At 42.2% G+C, this 22,174-nt stretch overlaps 1 protein-coding gene across 1 annotated transcript in view; it reads left to right on the plus strand.

Moving 5' to 3' along the window:
* The window catches only part of VWA8 (von Willebrand factor A domain containing 8), a 476,746-nt gene that overhangs the window by 409,431 nt on the left and 45,141 nt on the right, over positions 1-22,174 (plus strand). The window contains exon 40 of the mRNA XM_068267802.1: positions 11,102-11,258. Coding sequence (XP_068123903.1) covers positions 11,102-11,258 — 157 coding nt within the window. The remainder of the gene's footprint in view (positions 1-11,101; positions 11,259-22,174) is intronic.

Here is a 22,174-nt window from a genome sequence, read left to right on the forward strand (position 1 = left end):
GAATAGTAGTGCTTCTAGGGTCAGATTTTAGTGTAATAAACCTAGGGAATTGAGAATTAGGGACATGTCTTATTTGGATGTACCTAAAGAACATCTTATTGTTTAAAGCGGGATTGTCGCCATAAAAATCTAATTTCAACAGCAACTGGTCTGAGTGTATTAAGTGATAAAGATGCTAATCCTGCATTCAAAACTTTCAAAACTTTTTCTGCTTTTATGGTTTGAAGTCATCACATACCTTAGGAGCACTGGCCCTTTAACCCTTATGGACCGTCTGCCTAACCCCCCTTAAAGGGAATTTAAACTGAGAGGGATAAGGATGTTTCCTTTTAAAAAATACCTTTTGCCTGGCAGTCCTGCTGCAGTAGAGGCTGAATTACAGACCTGAAACAAGCAAGCAGCTAATCCAGTCTGACTTCAGTCAGAGCACCTGATCTGCATGATTGTTCAGGGGCTGGGGCTGAAAGTATTAGAGACACAGAATCAGCAGGAGAGTCAGGCAACTGGTATTATTGGAAAAGAAAAAGGCCATATCCTTCTCAGTTTAGGTTCCCTTTAAGGAACAGGCCATTTAACATGCATAGGGGGCGCATTTGGGGGGGGTCAGGCAGCTGTCCCCCAAAATGCCAGCGGCCTTTACTCACCTCCCAGGCTCCAGCGATGAGCAGCTCTAGCCCCTTCCGCTCTGGCCAACATCCTCGCTCGCACTGACGTGAAGTTCCGGATCACGGCTTGATGACGTTATCAAGCCGGGACCCGACACTTACGTCAGAGCGAGCAAGGAAGCCGGTCAGAGCGAAGGGGAACGACGATCGCCAGGGGTAACGTCAGGAAGGTGAGTGGATCCTCTTCTTTCCCTCCTACCGTCGCTGCTGGAACAATGAGCACTACGATCTGCCGGCGATCGTAGTGATCACGTGATCAGGAGCAAATCGTGATAGCTCCTGATCACTGAGGGGAGATGTCAGCTGTCATATGACAGCTTAATCTCCCCTCTCGGATGAGCATGATTGCGTCGTGAGCGAAAAAAGCAGGTGGCATAAATACTATGCGGCATCAGGCTTAGACAGCCACTAGTGCGGCGTAGGATTTACCTACAGCGGTCCCCAAAGGTTAATTGCCATTGCCATCGGCTGGCAAAACAGTTGCATGCTTGGGAGTCTTTTTATCTATAATATATTACTCCTCTTCCCTTTACTTACTCCTCCTTCTAATGACATAAGACAGTGCACCTCCTAGTAGAGACCTCAGTGGGAGTGTCTGAAGACTCTGGGAGGAGGGCAAGTAACGAAAACACAATTAGTAAGAGGAGAAGAAAAGAGTGGGGGAAGAAATTATATCAGGATTAGCTTCATTCAAAGGTAACAAAGATGGAAACTGTCAAGAATATGATTCTCTGCTTTTCCTTTATAAAATTCAAAGGAATCATAATGTGGACAGTGCAATACATCTGTTATGTAAGTAGAACTAGTATTTATCAACTTATATATATGTGTTTTTTATTTCTAGGTTATCATGGGTGTCACTTGTTCTTTAAAGAAAATTCCTGCTTTAATGTATAAAAATAGGCTAGCCGACTATCTGTCATTATATGTTGTATCCATTTGATCCCATATCGGGCCCATAAGATGTGGTTAGGAATATTTTGAAAATGGGTGAGGTGGGGATTACCCCAAAGAGGGGAAAATGGGGAGTATACATCCGGTTCTGCATATTTTTGTCTTGCAGTCTCCCAAGTCTTTATAGTGAAAGTCATAGGCATGAGTAGTTGGGTATAGGCTTTGGTACCTCTAAAGGGAAGAAAGGAGAGTCCCTCAGAAGATCCCACCACTGCTGCCTCCAGTATGGAAGCAGTTTTTCTGTCGAGCAGTGTAATATTTACCTGCTCCAGCGATGCATCTGGTCTCTTCTGTTCTTCCCAGCAGCTGCATGCTCTATGCTTGCACACCTCCAGCACACGATCATATGACATGCATTCAGAGCCAGAGGTATTCCGCATAGATCATGTGGCTGTCAGGATCATCAGAGGAGACCTAAAGCAACGCTGGAGAAGGTAAACATTAAACTGCTCCACTGCGCTACTCTGCAGAAGGAGGAGGAGCAGCCCCCAGGGTCCCTATAGTTTGCTCACTTAGTTTTAGACTGTTTAATAAATGTTAATTCTTAATAAAGAATTTGGCCCACGACTTGCATTACGTTTGAGATTTTGGCCCCTTGCGTGATTGAGTTTGACACCCCTGGCTTAAGCCATCATTAATCGTAGAACTTGCTGAGCTAGAAATCTTTTGGCAGATGAGACCTTCCACGTATACATTATTTCAGCACATATTTATTTATCTGACCACAGTTAAGCTTTGTTGTAATCCCTACAGTGATTTCACTGATCATACGCGTATTGTTTTCACATGAGATCGTCTCACAATCCTGGTTATTTTTTGTTTCTTTTAAACTCTCCAGCTGCTATTTATAATTTCGGACACGTTTCCAAATGAATACATTTATACTGTGCTATACATTGTTTTGACATTTAACATCAGTTCTTCCCTTTCCCTTGTTAAGACTTTCATTATCCTGTTAGCATGTGTTCAGCACATTGTTTTGCACACGTGTTTCCTCTGGTGATGCTGGCTAGCTGTCATGTTTTTGCAATAGTGAAGCTCTATTCTTGCTTTTCTTTTTCCTTCTCGTTAGGGCTGTCTCTGATCTTAACAAGCAATGCAATTCCTAATCCTGGTCTTCACTATTCAGGTCTCACACCTGTGAAATCCGCAGCTAGAGGCAGGGGTGTTAGCATATAGGATAGAATCCCACAGCCTGTCGTGTGATCATCTCTATTATGTAAGACGGGACTATTGGAATGCTTTCATTTTAATGATCCTTCACAAGACTAACCTTTCTACTGGGTCAGTGCCTTCATTTTCACTGCTTTGTTGGGACAACCCCTGACCTCAGAGTGCTTATCTAGAGTGGATTATGCCCACGTCTTCGGGCGGTTATCTTAATATTTTTCTTGACGACACACTACCATTTTTATTATTGTTTATTAATAGAACATGTCTCTAAAATGTTGACTTTTTTGACTAGATGGTCCTAAAATGTTAATATACTGATACTAAAGTTTGTTTAAAATGTTTATAATGGATCTCTAATAAATAATGCAATAGTTTCTGTATTCATTTTATACACTTTTCAAGCTACTGGCATTATATACAGTATAATCTGTTTCTCTGTGCTTATACTGATAGTAAACTAACTACAGTGTGTGGTGACTTGTGTTTCATATATGTACTGTGTGTATATAGAGATAAGAAGCGAGTATATACTTTGGGCCATATGCAATAATTTGTTCTCCTGAGTTTTCTCTCCTACGTGAGATTATTTCACAACTTGTTAAAAAAATACCCTTTAAGACACCAGCAGGTAAGAAAATACTCAAAACAATTTTGATAGTACTTTTTCACCTTCTTTTTGTTACTTTGCCAATTACAAAGTACTAAGCAGTACTAAAAGTACTAAAAAATTATCTCCTAGGAGAAAACTCCAGATAAAAAGTGAATTGCATATGGCACCTTGTATTTCAACACAGGGGCCCATATGCAATTCACTTTTTTCCTGAGTTTTCTTGTAGATCATTTTTCATCTTCAATTTAAATTAACTTTTTAGCACTTTGCAATGGAAAAGTACCAAAAAGTAGGTGAAAAAGTACTGTCAAAATTATTTTGAGTATTTGTTTGCTAGCTGGTGGTGTAAAAGGAATTCTATTTAACAGGTGTGAAAATATCACCTAGGAGAAAATTTAAGTGGAAACGTGAATTGCATATGGCCCAGTCAGTGTGTGAAAGAGACGGGAGATTAACAGTATTAGGGTAGGTACACACTAGGCAGAATGGCATATGTGTTTTCCACTATGTGCTATGGAAAACGCATATGCCATTCTGCCCAGTGTGTTCCATTCCCAGCCTTAAGCAGGTTATGCTGCAATGTAATATGCATCACTAAGTAAACTAGTGTATAAGTCAGTTTTATAATATAAATATTTTTATTTTAAAACAGAAGTGAAATCATTAATGCCAGTATGTTGTATTATTGAGAGAGCCTGATGTCAAGCCCATCTAAGTTGTTATAAGCACACTCAAGCATAAGTGTGCCAACACTTTGACTATGTCAATGTTTTATGCTGGTGGCAATGTCATAGCGAACATGGATACTGGGGCTTGCTGCCTACATTCATAATGGAAGAAAACTGTACATTTCATTCAGAAGTCAGTGGGAAAAAAAAGATGCTTATTTGTTCCTAAGCAAACAGATGGATTCCCTGATATCTGTCAATGAACCCCAAGTTAAGAACCCTAAATGAAAGGACAACTCAAGTGAGAGGGATATGGAGGCTGCCAATATTTATTTCATTTTAACAATGCAGATTGCCTGGCTGTCCTGCTGATCATCTGCCTCTAATACTTTTAGTCCTAGACCCTGAACAAGCATGCAGATAAGATGTTTGATTGAAGTTTGCGTTTGCCACATGCTTGTTTCAGATACTACTGATGCATGACCGATCATCAGGATTCCTAACAACTGGTATTGTTTAACCACTCGCCGACCGCACACTCATACCGTGCGGCGGCAAAGTGGTAGCTGGAGGACCAGCGACGCAGTTCTGCGTCGCCAGGTGCCTCCCTGATTAATCAGGAAAGGCCGCTCGCGCGATCGGCCGTTTCCTGTCAGATCACGGAGCGGGTCTCCGTGAATAGCCTGCGAGCCGCTGATTGCGGCTCGCAGACTAAATGTAAACGTAGGAGACGTATGTCTTCTTTGTTTACATTGTACGGCGCTGCTGCGCAGCAGCGCCGTAAGGCAGATCGGCGATCCCCGGCCAATCAGCGGCCGGGGATCGCCGCCATGTGACAGGGAACGTCCTGTCACAGGCTGCACAGGACGGATAGCGTCCTGTGCAGCCCCGATCACCAGGGGGCAAGGTAGGAGAGGGAGAAGCGGAATTTCGCGGCGAAGGGGGGCTTTGAGTTGTCCCCCCCCCACAACAATACAGCCAGCAGGAGCGATCAGACCCCCCCTGCACATCATCCCCATAGGGGGGAGAAAAGGGGGGCGATCTGATCGCTCAGCATACACCCTGATCTGTGCTGGGGGCTGCAGAGCCCACCCAGCACAGATCACAAAAAACAGCGCTGGTCCTTAAGGGGGGGGGTAAAGGGTGGGTCCTCAAGTGGTTAACCACTTACTGCACCAGGTACAGTACATTTACGTCCTGGGAAACTTCACTTGAAGTCCCAGGGACGTAAATACTCTAACGTGGGTACACCTCACCGTTCGCCAGCGGGGAGATGAATGAATGGGAATGCAGTTCCCATTCATTAATCTAAGTCCCTGTGTCAATGGTTGCCGGCATCAGCAAATAAAATGTGTGAGTTTTATCCAAAGTAGAATGTTTTATTTTAAACTTATAATGGCTGAAATTGAGAAATAATTATTTTTTTTCAATTTTTTTTCTTATTATTCCCATTAAAATGCATTTAGAATAAAATAATTCCTAGCATAATGTGCCCCCCAAAGAAATCCTAATTGGTGTAGAAAAAAAAGATATCAAAAACCCTCAGTGGTTAAAATTAAATACATGTATAGAAGCCTTCATATTTCACTAATATCAATTGTCCTTTAAATTGTGCTTTGACCATTCAGCAGTTTAAATTGGGTGACAAGGTAAAACATTTTAAAACATTGAATAGCTTGGGGAAAGGATAGATCCTCTGTTGCTTGTTTTATACAAAAAGTGGACACAGAGAGCCCAATATAGTGTAGTATGCACTGACAAAACCAAGGTTACCTCATAGGCAACCACTGTATATGCAGGTGAGGAGATTAAACCTGTCCCCACTCAGGATTAAGAAGTCACTCTCTGTAGATAGGAAATACAAGGATATATCACCCCTCCACCAGGGGTGGGCACAAGTATTCTATGCAGTAAACAGATGCGCCAAAAGGATAAAATAGGTAAAAATGCTTGGAAGGCAGTGGTGAACTTACCTCCTAAAAGCAGGCACAAAAATGGTCAATTTCAAAAGACATACATTTATTGATACTCCACAAAGTGTTGCAACGCGTTTCACAGGTATGATCCTGCTTCTTCAGGCAATAAAAAGGAGCATATGACTGAAAACCGGAGACAAAAGGTTGCATTATTGTCATTACTATGGATGGAGTATGCGTCTGATGCAACCTTTTGTCTCTAGTTTTCAGTCATATGCTCCTTTTTATTGCCTGAAGAAGCAGGATCATACCTGTGAAACGCGTTGCAGTAGGACAAAATGTGAACTGGATTTTCAAAGTTAGGGCCTGTACACACTGCTGCGCTTGCACTGCGTTTTTAAAAACGCATGTGTTTTTAAAATCGCAAGGTCTTTTAAAAAAGAATGAAAATTGTGATGACTTGTACACACTGGTGCGATGCATTTTTAGAAAAACACAATCGCAGTGCCTGCTGCGCTTTTTTAAGCGCAGCGCTTGAAAAACGCATTAAAAACCGCATGCGCTTGCGTTTTTGCCTGCGTTTTGCAGAAGTCAGTATCCCAGAAGACTCTGCAATTTCCTGATTCCTGTTGAAATGTAAACTAGAAAAAAAAACAAAGGATTCTTTAGCCAATCAGCAATTACAAGAAAAACGCATACGCATCAAAAACGCAGGCAAAAGCGCATGCGGTTTATAAAAACGCATGCGCTTGCGATTTTGCTTGCGTTTTTCAGTGTGTACAGGCCCTTACAGTTTTAACTACAGCACTAGCTTGGTATAGAATGTCAATCAGCTCATTTACTTGTGGGGGACATCAAACGTAACTGCCGTTCTTGTGCAGAATTTCTCTCCCTAGAAGGATGAAGTAGGAATGGTGGTACGTTTCTACCTTCCTCATCTCCCTTGCATATTTAAAATATGCTTAATCAATTTAAAAATGCCTAATTCCCTTTAGTACCCCTTTAACAACTTCTCTCAGACACTTGTCACAGCTCAAGAGTTTTTCAGTGTCACAAGACCGCACAGATGCAGCGCGTGAATTGCAACTATGCTCCTTTTAGCAAAGGTTACACTTAGCCTAATTGATGACTAAATAGGATCTGAGTTCATTGAACCTTACTCAGCAGTATTGCACCAGTGTGTATGGATGTTTCATAACACTATGCATAGTGTGGCTAAATAGAGGCATTTAGAAATGTCTGCAGACAATGCTGTAGTGTTGCTTACCAGAGTTCATTGAACCATTTTAGCAGTCACTGATCACCTTAAAACATCTGATTCGATAATTTTATCAAAGCAGATGAATCTTGGTGCCGCAACAAGCATGTCCAATCGATGATTCGGCCGACTGGTCGAATGTATTGATTAAACTTTCTGGAAAGATCGCGGTCGAAAGTGCCCATACATCGACCAACCAATTTCCCCTCCCTTCCCTCCTTGGGGGTGAATTTCAATGTTTGCCATAGGCGCTGTTTTCCATAGATACGTCTCTGGAGGGCCGCTAGGCTTATATATGTTACGGCCAGAACCCTAAGGGCCCGTTCACACTGCACGCGTTTCCAGCCGCGTTTTGGAAACGCGTGCAGGTGGCCAAAACGCACGACATCAGACATTGCATAGAGTGCAATGTCTGATGTTCACACTGAATGCGTTCCGGACCTGTGTGGTCCGGGAACGCATGCTGCACGCAGATTTTGCAAAAACGCGTGGCTGTCCCATTCACTTTGAGTGATGGGATCAGCCACGCAACGCACACAAACGCGGATGGCCATGCGTTCGTACGCGTTGCGGTCCGCACGCATGTCCATCCGCATTTCTGATCTGAACGGGCCCTAAGTCTGGCCACTTCGGGATCTGGCCAGCCAAAATGCGACGTGGCCGGCTGCGGCCAATGTTAGAAATGAAATTATTCCCGTAACATTCATGTATTTTCTGGCCGTCTCGCTGCGGCCAAATGTATAAAAGTGAGTTCATTTAATAAAGTTAAGCCAGCGGCAATGTAACAATATGCCACCGGCTTCAGCTCTGCCTCCTCTCCCTGCCCCTATACAATACTGGCAGCCGGGGACACGCCTGTCCCCACAGTGTCGTACATTGCGCCAGGGAAGCAGAGCGGAGAGGCTGCAGACATTGCTTCTGCCAGCACCCGCTCTGCAAGAACGAACGGCAGGATTCCCTGCTGCGACGAACGACTCTGGGGGGGACACGCGGGTGCCCGGCTGCCAGTATTTTATAGGAGAGAGGCAGGGGGAGAAGAGAGAGCTGAAGCCAGGGGCTTCATCTGTTACATTGCCGCCGGCTTAATTTAATTAAAATAACTTACTTTTATACACTTGGCCGCAGCAAGACGGCCAAAAAATACATGAATGTTACAGGAATCATTTCATTTCTAACATTGGCCGCAGGGGTACGGCCACGTCGCGTTTTGGCCGGCCAGATCCCGAAGTGGCCGTAACATATACAGTGATTGTCCTTTTTTTTTTTTTTTTTGCTATTTTTCTTCAGTGTATAATTTCTGTGCAGCTGAAGTAAAATAAACACTTCCTTTTAACTTTTGCATGACTTTTAAAAATGGAGTTGCTGGAATGTTTTCAGATGAGGTAATGCATCCAAGGAAGCTCCAGTCATTTAAGGACATACAGTAGAGAGAGAGTCTGGCAGCAAGAGGCTCAGAGTACAGGAATGTAAGATATAGTGAGGAATTATCTGTTATTGCTTATACATCTTAGAGGGGTTCTGTTTACCTTTTTAAAAACAAAAACTGCCACTTACCTGAGACTTCTATGGACCCCCTGCAGCCGGAATGTCCCGTGCCGTCCTCTTCCTATGCGCTGTTCCCCGCCACCGGGACTGCTGTAATTATTCATTTAAGTAGACAAATAGAAGTGCGGCTGTGCGGCGTTGTCCGTGCGGGAGTGAGCACAGGAAAAAAGTCATACTGCACCTACGCAGTAAGCTCCCGCTGACGCTTATTTTAATACATTCTGATACATTTTTACTTCTGTTAAATGAAGTTTGATAGGTTAGTTCTACACATGCCGTCTGCCCCTGTTACTTTATTTCTTGGTAATTTAATTTTTCTGAAGGCACACATCATAGACTTGTCTTTATGCATTTGGTTGAGCCCCACCACAGGTTTTGATGTTTGGTTATGGTCTGGAGGATGTTTCAGTTTTCTTAAGGATTAAATCTAGGAGCAACAGATGAATATGATAACATAGGCATGACCCAGACATTTGGCCCTTTGTAATTGAATCCAGGAAGAAAAGTTTTCGGGAGGCCACCATAGTTAAGTGACCTGTCAGTTCAGATGTTTTACTCTGTAGAGAAACACAACTTATATTTTTATCACTAGAGAACCTTGAAGAATGTGGACTTTTTTCTTTGTGTGTGTTTGAGGTCAGGGATCCCAACACCAAAAAGAGGACATTTCTGTGCTCTTCTCCGTAATTGTAACTCAACTAATTGTCAAGTATGATACCATATGGCCATCAAATAAGCTAGAAAGATTTTTTAGGCTGAAACCATTTACTGGTAAAATTAAGATAGTCTAAGAATAAATCTGTTAAACTTTTATTTATATTAATTTTGTCTCCGTAATTTCCAATTCTGTATTTTGTATCAACTCCGTCTTTCATATATTGGTCAATACCATTGTCTGTATTATTTTGTACCCCATATTTGGTTCTTACTTTGTACAGCGCCACATAATATGTTGTCGGGCTAGTGCTAGGTCTGTCAGTAATCCGCCGTGCACGCACGCACACACACACGACCGCCCTTTCTGGCCCTGTCCTCCTCCGGCTCTCGGCAGTGTCTCTGCGTCTGTCCCTGCACATGCGCAGTGCTCAAAAGCACTGACACACGGACAGACGCAGTGACACTTGCCTATTATTAGGTAGGATAATAATAGCCCCCATCTTTCATTCATAGCTCCCTTGGTGCTCCCCATTTTCAGCCTCCTCTTTCATATGTAGCAACCACTCTTTCATTTTCAAGTGCTTCTTGGGCTACAGCCGCCCAAGGCCCAGCCTTTGTGGCCTTTCCAGAAATCTGGCCCTGGCCACCTTAGTGTTTAATATATAGTAATGACTTCTTCAGTATGAGAATCGGAACATAGCATGACTAAATACTGAAAGCTTGCCCTTTGGATGTATTAATGTTAGCCAATAAATGGTATAATCCTAAATTGAAAACTTTCTGCCAATGCCACCAATTATAACACATTAGTGAAACATTATGGAAGTCAAAAGAGTTTTCTGCAGTTAATCCCTAGAGAACAAGCTGACAAGCGCTTATTATTGGCCTTCACATTGTCAGGGTCAGGAGTAAGGTCAAAGATGATGTTTTTTTGCGAGTCTTTCAGCTCACACACACACACACACACACACATACTGCAGATGACATTCTAGCCATGCATGACTGTCATGTCAGTGTATGCTGCATAATCCTAAAGGCATTATCTGGCTTCAGATGTACACTCATCCAGTAATTCCTGAGGGAGAATGTTCACAGTAATATGGTAATTGTTGCCTTACCATCCTTTAAATGTTAATATGCTCATGTACAGCAAATAGCTTCCTACTAACAAACCGTCCATGTGTGTAATACAAAATATTTCATGTATTACAGACATATGCCCCATTCAGGCATCCCACTCAGCTCCAGGGCAGAGTTCTAAATATGTGCAACTAATTTAAATTTCACATCATCTAAAAAGTAAATTCCTATTGGAAATGTAGCTCTATTTTGCATCTCTAATCTCTGTAGAATGGTTACTCCTAAGCTCAATACTCACCTGAAGATGGATCGGGGAACCTCACAGAGGCGATTCCCGACGAACGAGGTTCCCCGATCAATCTTCCTACCCGCAAGAACACGCGATGTCATGTGACGGCACACGACAGGCATGAACGGGAAGTCGAATGATCACACTACTTTTAAATAGCTTTTGTAATTTAAAATAGCATAACATATATGTAAAATCAGTACGCCCTGTATTCCCCATCCCTTATTTCTTTTTGTTATAATGAGAATGCAGTGTAATGTTAGATCATTGTCTTGCTGTTTTCCAGGTGGCAGAGACACAGCAGGACTTGGTGGGAAGGGTGGTCCATATCGCCTGGATGCAGGACACAAAGTCTACCAAGTGTCCCAGGCTGAGAAAGATGCTGTACCTGAAGAAGTCAGAAGAGCAGCGCGAGAAATGGCAGAGAAGGCCTTTAAGCAGAGGTAGGTGGATACTCTGAACTCTCTAGAATATTTACTTGGTTAACATTTTAAGTTAACAATTATAGAAATACAAGATAACATTATGCACATATCCTGGAATAGAGTATGTATTGTGGTGCGGCCAATCAGTTGGGCGCCTTGTGGTGCCGCTAATCGTAAAATGCCGGTAATTTAAATCGTGCACTACCCATTCTCACTTGAACCTTCTGCTATAAGTGGCTAACCCTAACCCCTCACCTATTACCTAACTCAACCTCACTGTAGGTGCCTACCTCCCATCCTCCTATTGCCTATCCTCGCCTCCCACAGTGAGTGCCTATAAAGAAGCCTAACCCTAAACCAGGGCTGTGGAGTCGGAGTCGTGGAGTCGGGCAATTTTGGGTGCCTGGAGTCGGAGTCGGGAAAAAATGCACCGACTCCGACTCCTAATGAATTTGTAACTGTAATTAAAATAGAAAATATGATAAAATGTTCTATTTCTCACATAATAGTCATTAAAAATAATGTATATTTATACAGTATATATACAGTAATAGCTGTGCTTAGTCCACAAAAATGAAATAAACCAATCAAAATTAGTTACTTGTGCTGCTTCAATAAAGCAGTCCCCGTATTTTTAAGGTCAGATATACACATCTGATTGTGACTGTATATATGATGTGTACACAGGAATCTCTTATATATACTAAATAACATCTATGCTGTAAGAATAAAGCCTGATGTGTAGCTGTGTCACTAATAGAGATGGTCAATGCAATGGAAATAATTCTGCACTGATGCTGATTTATGCAAATGTATGCACTCCCTTTGCTGATGAAATCAAATAATTTGATATGTTGTTAAAATTTGGTTTGGTGACTACAAATTAAAGAGTACCTGAGACTAATTAAATGTAAAGTGTTATACATACCTGAGGCTTCCTCCAGCCCCCTTCAGGCTAATCAGTCCCTCGCTGTCCTCCACCACCCGGATCTTCTGATATGAGTCCTGGTAATTCAGCCAGTCAGCGCTGTCCGGCCGCATGCCGCTCCCACAGCCAGGAATATTCTGCACCTGCGCAATAGTGCTGCACAGGTGTAGTATGCTCCTGGCGGCGGAGTGTGTGCATGCGCACTACGCCCGACTGGCTCAAGTACCTGGACTCATAGCAGAAGATCCAGGTGATGGAGGAGGACAACGAGGGACTGATTATCCTGAAGGCGGCTGGAGGAAGCCCCAGGTATGTATAAAACTTTAATTTCATCTGTCTCAGGTTTACTTTGTTACACAGTAGTACTATACTCTACATATGCACTCTCCACAGAGCTGCAGGGAATCCACTGAGAATGCTGTGCACATTGAACACAGAGGTGTTGTCTGTCACCCATAAACCTTGTTCAGATTGTGCATGAAGAATGTGTAATAGAGGAAGAATCTCCTCATTCCCCTGCAGAGTACCTGCACATCATTCTTACATGTACCCACACTTACATTGCCTAGGGCCTGATATATGTTCTTTGTTCCGGTTTGTACCTTTTACAAGTACTCTTACCAAGGACTAGTTTTAGTCTAAAGGGAATAAATATAGTAGTCTACATATCCTTCTCACTTCAGTTGTCTTGTAAAATTCCTAAGCGTTGGCAGTTAAGAGACGAATTTCATGTTACATACTTTTAATCAACAAAATTGTAATATGCAAATTAGAGGAGTCGAGGAGTCGGAGTCGGTGGAATCCTAAACTGAGGAGTCGGAGTCGGTGGATTTTTGGACCGACTCCACAGCCCTGCCCTAAACACTCCCCCCAAGTGCCCAACCTTAATCCCTCCCACCTAATGACTAACCTTAACCCCCCATACGCCTAATAACTAACCTTAACTACGGCTCCCCCTGGTGATTGCCTAAAACGGACCTGGAAATCCAGCGCTCAATAGTTGTAACTACTAGTTGTAACTGATCGGCTGCAACCATTAAATACTCTGTAGTAGCCGATTGGCTATTAGCTGCATCAGGTGCCCAAATGACCGCTGGGTGAAACTAGACGTCTGCCCAAATAACCCCTTGGCTATATTAGATGCCCAATTGACCTGATCCGCTACTGAGGTACCTGTAGCTATGCTGGTTTGTAAGCTAAAATCTTACAAGGTATTATTATGCTCAGTATAGTGTCAGTGGTCGATACACCATGATGTACAGTACATTTTTTATTATCATTGTCATTATTACTACAGTGTCATGGCCTCAGCTTAATCATTTTTTGTTATAAGCTTTATTTGGGATACTGTATTTCTAAATTTGCTGAAGTGTTGAACTTAAGTGAGATTAAAAGTGAAAATATGAATGGCGACAATGTGTATGTGGTTCTCACAATCTCAGACTAGGCTGAATAAATCCACCTAAATGGTCACTTCTGTTTGCGTGGGGCTTTCCAGTTATGGAATTTAAAGAAATATACAGTGATCTGGAAAAGTAGTTTTCATTTTCCTGGTTTTGTTTGTTACATATTTTTACACAATGAATAGTTTCAGATTGTTATATGAAATGTATTATTCAGCGCTGCACTGTACACTCTAAATGTTTGCATGGGGATCACTGCACAATAGAGATACTCAGGACTTCTGTAGCTTCAGGTTTTTGTCAAGGAGCAGTGCTCCCTTGGATAGGGTACCATAGCACTTTATCTGCAAATTATTCAGCTAGGCTAACTGTAGCAAATGCTGGACTCAGACGAATGATGCTGGATAGAAGAGAATGCAGACTCTGCAGGGAAGACTAGGCCAGGGGTTGTCAGGTGACGAGACAAGACACAGAACATTTATATAGCACTTTTCTCCTGACTCACTCAAAGCACTTGAGCTGCAGCCACTAGGATGCGCTCTATAGGCAGTAGCAGTGTTAGAGAATCATGCCCCAGGTTTCCTCATTGAATAGGTGCAGTCTTACTGAACAGGAAGAGCTGTGTCAGAGGCAGAGCCCTTAACCTGTAGTCTATCCAGCCACTCAAGAGCCTGAGAAGTATCGCCATGAAATGGAGAAGAGGTATCTACCGCAATATCCACAGACTGGAAAATTTATATTTAGTAAAGTGAAATAATGAGACTCAATGAGAAAAAGGGAAGAGATTAATCACACACATTTGCGTGTATGTTTGCTCAGTGGTATGAATTCAAATAGTTCTATACAAGAGTTATGTTTCATAGCTCAACTCACCTGACCCTCTCCTCTTCTTTCCCCTTTCCTCATCTTCCTTCTTGCACCACTGTTACTACTGCTCTTAAAGAGACACTGAAGCCAAAAAAATATATGATATAATGAATTGGTTGTGTACTATGAATAATTACTAGAAGATTAGCAGCAAAGAAAATATTCTCATATTTTTATTTTCAGGTATATAGTGTTTTTTCTAACATTGCATCACTCTATAATATGTCCAGATTACACAACACTCAGCATTCAAAATGAGTCTTTCAGAGCAGTCTGTGAAGTAATAAACTCTCCTCTGCTAGAGGAAAAGTAAACAGTTCAATTACAGTTGATAATAAAAGTCAGATAACAGCCCTCTCCACGACCAAGTTGGTCGGAGAGCTTAATAGCTTTTTTGCATAGAGATAACAACTGGAGTTTCTCAACTCTTCCTGCACTGGAAACAATTAGACTGATGTATCTGATCTTAATGTTTTTTTTCTTAGCTTTACTACACATACAAATCATAATATCATCATTTTTTTTTTCGCTTCAGTGTCTCTTTAAGTCCTAAGAGGTGTTAATATATTATATATGTCGGGATAAACTTGACAAAGAAATGCATATCTGAAACTGCCAAATGCCAGAATTAAAAATTTAAACAACATAGTTCATAGGTAGAACTGATGGAGGACATACAAACCTAAAGTAACAAATTAACTAAACTCCCATTACTTTAGAACGCTCTAGACATAATATTTTCCACCACAGTATTTGTAGCAGTAAATACAACGGCAAAAACTTGATATTTGCAAGGTCTGAAGTCTATTTCAAATGTTTAGCGACAATACTGTATTCTTGAGTTGTTATTATGTTGTTAACTGTTATCTTTTGTACATTTCAATGAAATATTCATTGTTGATAAAAAAAAAAGTTGCCTCGTCTAAAGATGTTGCACAAGAAAGCCTGTAAACAGTTTGCTGAAGACAAGCACAAGCAGACTAAGGTCATGCATTACTGGAACCATGTCCTGTGGTCTGATGAGACCAAGATAAACTTATTTGACTTGGATAGTGGCAAGTATGTGTGGTGGCAACCAGGTGAGGTGTACAAAGACAAGTGTGTCTTGCCTACAGTCAATCGTGGTGGTGGTGGAAGTGTCATGGTTTGGGACTGTATGAGTGCTGCTGGGGAGCTACAGTTCATTGAAGGAACCATGAATGTCAGTATGTACTGTGACATACTGAAGCAACGCATGATTCCCTTCCTTCAGAAACTGGTCTGCAGGGCAGTATTCCAACATAACAACCCTAAACACACCTCCAAGATGGCCACTGCCTTGCTAGAGAAACTGAGGGTAAAGGTGCTAAACTGGCAGAGGATGTCTCCATTCCTAAACCAGACATTAATTGCTGTGTGTTAAGTTATTTTAATGGGACGGCAATTTCAGTTATACAAGCTGTACATTGTCTACTTCACATTGTATCAAAGTGTCATATCTTCAGTGTTGTCCCATGAAGAGATATAATAAAACATTTACAAATATGTGAGACAACAAAGAGATGGTGGGTTGGCACTAAGAGGTAAAAGAAGTGGAGAGGGTGACTCGGGCTGGAACGTGCAGCTTGTCAAATCCAAAGCAATTTGATGCAGCAACAGTGAAGACGATGTAACAGCTTGTCACTACTAGCACTGGTTTATTGCTTTATACACTAGAATTCACAAGTAACATGCAAAAAAGTTCATCCTGTGCAATGCATAAAATATTGAGATGATACTTATCGTGTGCAGCATGAAGGGGATGTGGGAGTGCCAGTGGGTGCTGCTGGGTGCACGGCCTGACAACCGTTTCGCTTTATCAGCTTCTCCAGAAGCTTAAGTTAAAGTGAACCTCCGGACTAAAAATCGACTCAGCAGCACTGAAAAGGCCTGGTGTTTAACAGTTTCACAGCATTAGAACTTTGTTTCTCTTATCCAAGTCTCATTTTTAGCTGCACAGAAGAAAACTGCCCGGGCTTTTTTCCCCTTATGCTGTGCAAAGCATGATGGGATTTCTGATGTTGTTGCTCTCGTTCTGCTGTTTTGGTGCAATTTTTTTTTTTTACATTTTAAATTTGACATTTGAAGCCTAGTGTGTGCAGCTGGGAGGGGTTATCAGGACACAGGATAGTTGGAACTGTCTTCTGCTCCTTGTCACCTCTTTTCAACCAAAAAGATGGCTGCCCCATGACAAAGATGGCAGCCCCCATGAATCACAAACATTTGCCTGTTCTTTTAAAACAGGGTGGGTAAAAAATTATATTACCCATCTATTCTAATTAACATAACTAATGTAACTTAATGACAGTATGTTTGTTTAGGCTGAAGTTCCCCTTTAAAATGTTAAATTTAATTTATCAGCCGGGGAAGAAGCGAAACAGTCATCAGGCCATGCACCTAGCGGCACCAACCAGCGCTCCCACATCCCACTCTAAACCAACAAACCAAACAAAAAAGTAAGCAGTGTGGTCCCCCTCTTAAAAACACCACTATAGGTAGGAAAATTACACCCTTAAATCCCCAAACACATAGCCCTTTGGTCTGCAGCCCAGCCAAATAGTTATCCCTATGCTGTGCCCCTTATTCCTTAAAATGAATTGGAGATAAACTTTTACACATTTCATAATTGTGCCCTTACATATATTTTATAGGGCATTCTTCAAGCTAAATACTTTTTTGGGGGTTGTAATGCCCTAATTCCCTATAAACTAAACAAGCCATGTCCACAGCTCCTCCAGCGCCTGGGAATTCTGAGTCCCATGTAGCAAATGCTCAAGGGAGCTCAGTCTGGGGAGGAGGAGGCTTTTCCTGAAGGAGGAGGAGGCATTAACAGCCGGGAGCTGCTGAGATTTCAGAGGCAGGGGGGAGGAGAGGGGAGTGGAGTTTTCACAGGCTGAGGAGTGGCGATACAGAGCAGCTTGCCTGTGTAATGATAGCAACCATATTCTGGTTGTAATCATTGTATCACAGGAAGAAATAATCATATGCTGTTGAAGCTGTTTGCAGCTAGATTTGCTGTGTAAACCATCTATAAAGTTTAGATAAGATATATAGACAAGTATCACGCTGATACGTGAATAGGGCTAGGGTATCAAGTGCACGTCACAGTACTAGTGAGAAAAGGGTAATCAGAGACAGGCCGAGGTCGTTTACGTGAGCAGATGTGTGAGGTACAAAAGGCAAAATCGTACTCAAATAACAGGCATAGTCATACACATAAGTCAGATGTCAGTCGTATTGGAAGGATCTTACAGAATTGAAGTCAGGGGCAGGCCGAGTCATACACAGAGATCAGATGGCAGTAGTACAGAAGGGTTAGGCAGATTCGTAGTCAAGAGGCAGGCAAAGGTCGGTACACAATACCATATACACATTACAAAAATACAATACTGACTGACTAGAGTACATGTATATTGCGCTGATGCGATATATATATCGAAATGTATACCTCAAACTCTCACTAGCTAAGGGCCAAGAACCAGCGAACTGATTAGTATCAAGGCCAACGAGCAAATGAATACTCTGGCCTTAAGTACCCAGGAGGCAGAGCAAAAGCCCAGCCCCCAGAATTGACAGCACCTCCTGCAAAAAGGTGTCAGCTGATGACATCACAGCTGACACACCATCAGACATGCCTCCTCAGCCTATAAAGGCAGCTCTGAGCTGCGTGCGTCCTGCCAGAACCAACACGCCGACCCACATCTATAGGGGAGCTTGGGATGCCATCATGCTGATTCACGTCTACAGGGGAGCCGGGGATGCGTTTGACCAAAGAGGAAGTGGAAGCTTCCTCCAGCTGCTCCACACTATCAGAAGACCATACCAGATAAGTTTGTTACTTGCTATAGTTTGTTTTTCATCTCAGATCCGCTTTAAGCAAGGTTGACACTAGTGCCACATGCATAATGATGCGTTCACAGCATTTCCTGTGTGGATATCCTATATCCATCATGGTGTATGTCGCATCATTCACATTACTCTCCATTGTACATCTGGTTCTGAGGAGAGAGGATTACTTTTGGTCTATTTCAATCCAGTGGGTAGTTGCTGATGCTCTCATCAGTATTGTGGCACTTGTCCCCACAAGCGGCGATGAAGGTTAAGGCAAAGGTGAAAAGCCTGAAGACAGAAGGATAGATAAAAACAGAATGTGACAAGACAAGCTAATGAACCAATACTGGAAAAGGCCTACTGAGAACAGATGCTGTCCATTCCCCATAGACTTTCTACAGTGTCTGGAAAAGTTGCGCAGGACGTAAGTTTGCATTTTTATTCTTTTGCGGTTTCCATGGACATGTTTAAAATTGGCAAGTCAGAACGGCTCCTATAGGCAACATAAAACCCATTGACTTGTCTGTTTGTCCATTTTTTCCCTCTGCGGACAATGGAACATTTTTATGTGTATTGTAAACCTACACTTACAGTTTTTCTAGGTGCTCTCGTGGTCTCCTCTCCTCCTTATAGTGTTCTCTGGTGGTCCAGTGGTCCCCTGTCTAATTTAGATAGGACTGTGTTGGGCAGGACTTTATATGGCGGACCAGAAGTGTGTCTCCAAGCAAGAGGCACATAACGGTAGCTTCCAGCAGCATTCTGTTGTGCACTTTGGCCTCAAAAGAAGCTAGGCATCACTCTGCAAAATGGTTGTAAGGCCTTGCACCTCTCTGGCACCCACTGTCATCTCCCTACATCCAGTGTCAACTTCCAGATGGGAAAAGAACATCTTTATATGATAATTACGCACAACCTGTGTTTCTTGCGTTTTGAAGTCACCTTATGCATTTCATTGTATATTAAACGCAACAGTGCCAGACTTTATTCACTTCTTTGTTTGGTTCCTGAATTGCTTGCTGCGTCTTGAACACGTTGCTGAGTCACTGAGGACAATATTCTATGCAGCAACAGGACAGTGTAATACACCAATTCTTACTCATATTTTCACGGCAACCTATCTTTTCCATGATACCATGTAGCATTGTTTAACAAATATTTGTTAAACAAGGTATCATGCGGCAGGCTACCTGCAGCGATTGTTTTTTTTTTTCTTCCAAAGTGTTTTTATTGCTTTTGAAACAACAACTTTAATCCACATACGATGAAATAACAATATATGAGATTAGTAATGCCATATGCATTAGCTGAACTAAAGTGGTAACATCCTCTTTATCCCCCCTCCCATCCTCCACCCTCCCCCACCCCCCACCCCCAACCACTCTCTGGTCAAACTACCTATTGATGGTCTAGTCCACCTGCATCCGGTATCATTCAAGCCAGTATTTGTCTGATTCGGATTTTATAGTCCAAAGTTCAGGGGGCCTAAAGTACCTGCTATTTGTGCCTTGAGATACCATTTGGTATATTTAAAAGGAGTCACAATGTTGCTTAGTTCTTCTGAAGAGAAGGTGTCCAACAAGTAAGGTTTCCACTTTTTGAAGAATTTTTTGGTGCCTTTTTCTTTGTGCATAGTAGCGTCTAGCTTTTCCAGCAACATAAGATGCCTAAGTTCTTCCTTCAGGTCCTATAACGAGGGTGGCGTTGGGTGTATCCATCTGTTGTATATAGACTTTCTGGCAGCAATAATTATCACATGTTGCAGATCAGATATCTTGAGGTTAGAGTCCTCCTTCTGGTTAGCATTAAAAAGAAGGATCATATGGTCCTTTGGTATGGCCGAGTGGCCTAACTTGTTCACATATCTTAGTACTTTTTCCCAGAAAGTTTGGATAAGGGGACATTTCCATAAGCAATGAACCATGTCTGCTTGAGGTAGGCTACATTTCGGGCAATGATTAATAAATCCTGGTTTGGGTACCTGGTAATGTATATTAAAAGCGTATTTGGCTTGATAAATCATGAGTAGATGCGACTCCCTCCATGTTTCACTAACAATTAATTGCCTGACTCTAGCATTTCCTTCTAGGATTTTAAGTTCTAAATTTTGTTCTGTGAAATATTTATTCCATGGGTACATGTTGCGAATGGTTAGCTTCTGAGCCCCTAGTTCTGCTAGGTCTTTCTGTATCTCTGATAGAGATTTTTTTTCTCCTGTTGGTTTCAAAAATTTGTCAAATGGGTGAATTTGGGCTATGGCAGTTATATCCCACAGCCTCGCTTTTGCATAGGATTTAACCTGTCCATATGCTAGGAAATCTGACTTTGGAATGCCATACTGTCTCGTCACCTCTGGAAATGTTAGCCATTTGTGTGTCTTTAAATTTAGTAAATTCCCGATTTTGGTAATGCCTTTCTCCGTCCAGTTCACATAATTTACCTGCGTTAGCCCTGGTTTGAACCCTGGATTTCCCTCAAAGGGGGCATATTTAGATATCCTCCATGGGAGCCCAAAGAGTTTCCTCACTTCTCTCCATGCCAATAAAGTATCCCTGTACACTATGTTGTGTTTCAAACGAAGGGGTAGCTCTGGCCAATTTGTGTGTAGTAAACCAGTTAGATTCCAGGGTTCCGCAATATGACATTCCAATTCAGTATTCGAGAACTCCTCTGTCCCTGTCACCCAATCTCTGACATGTCTAAATACACATGCCAGATTGTATTTCCTAATATTAGGGATGCTCAAACCTCCCATCTCCTTTGGGATCTGCAGTCTGCTCAGCTTAATACGTGGCCGCTTATTATTCCATATAAATTTTGTGAAAGCTCTGTTCAAAGATATCACGTCCCTATGCTTCCATAGAAGCGGAAGGACCTGCATGGGATATAGCAGTCTACCAAAACTGACCATCTTCAGTAGAGCGGCTCTTCCTGATACCCCCAGTGGAATATTACTCCACCCTTGTATTTGGGTTATTACTGCTTTTATCAGTGGGGATATGTTATAGTCGTATAATGAACATGGATCTTTCCCTATCTCTATCCCTAAATATCTAATTTTCCCTCTTGCAATTTTAAGTCCCAAACCCTCCAGGTCTCGTACATTGGCTAGCTTAGACAAAGGCAGAATCTCACTTTTATTTGTGTTGATTTTAAACCCTGAATGTTGTCCCACCTCCTGTATAATAGACAAGGCCCTTGGTAGCTCTGTGATAGGGTCTGTGAGAAATAATAGCAGGTCATCAGCGAATATAGTTTGGACAACTTTCATTTGTCCCATTTGAATACCCCTAAGCTCTCCATGCAGTTTCCTGGCCAGTGGTTCCAAAGCTATATTAAAAAGGAGTGGGGAAAGAGGGCACCCCTGCCTAGTACCGCGTTGTAAACTAAAAGGTTGAGATAAGAAGCCCGGGGTATAGACTCTTGCTTGTGGGGTTTTGTATATCAAGGAGAACATATTGATGAACGTTCCTTTAAAGCCCATTTTTCCTAACACCTTTGCTGTCCACGACCAGTTAACTGCATCAAATGCCTTTTCGGCGTCGAATGTAACAATGGCACTAGATTTGTATGTTTTAGGGTATGCCCTTACCTGTTCCAAGACCGATAACACTTTTCGGATATTGGCAACCGCTGCTCTCCCCTTAATAAACCCTACCTGCTCTTTGTCTATCAGTTTTGGCATCAGAAGTGCAAGTCTATTTGCCATTATTTTTGTCATTATTTTCATATCCTGATTGATTAGAGACACTGGTCTGTAAGACCCCGGGTCTTGTGGGTCTTTCCCCTGCTTTAACAGTAATTTTATATGGGCTTCGTTCCCTGATGCTAATAATGTTTCCCCCTTTAGAATTTTATTATAGACCTTTGTTAGGATTGGGGTTGCTTCC

This window comes from Hyperolius riggenbachi, chromosome 2 (genome assembly GCF_040937935.1).
Source record: "Hyperolius riggenbachi isolate aHypRig1 chromosome 2, aHypRig1.pri, whole genome shotgun sequence".
Taxonomy (NCBI): Eukaryota; Metazoa; Chordata; class Amphibia; order Anura; family Hyperoliidae; genus Hyperolius; species Hyperolius riggenbachi.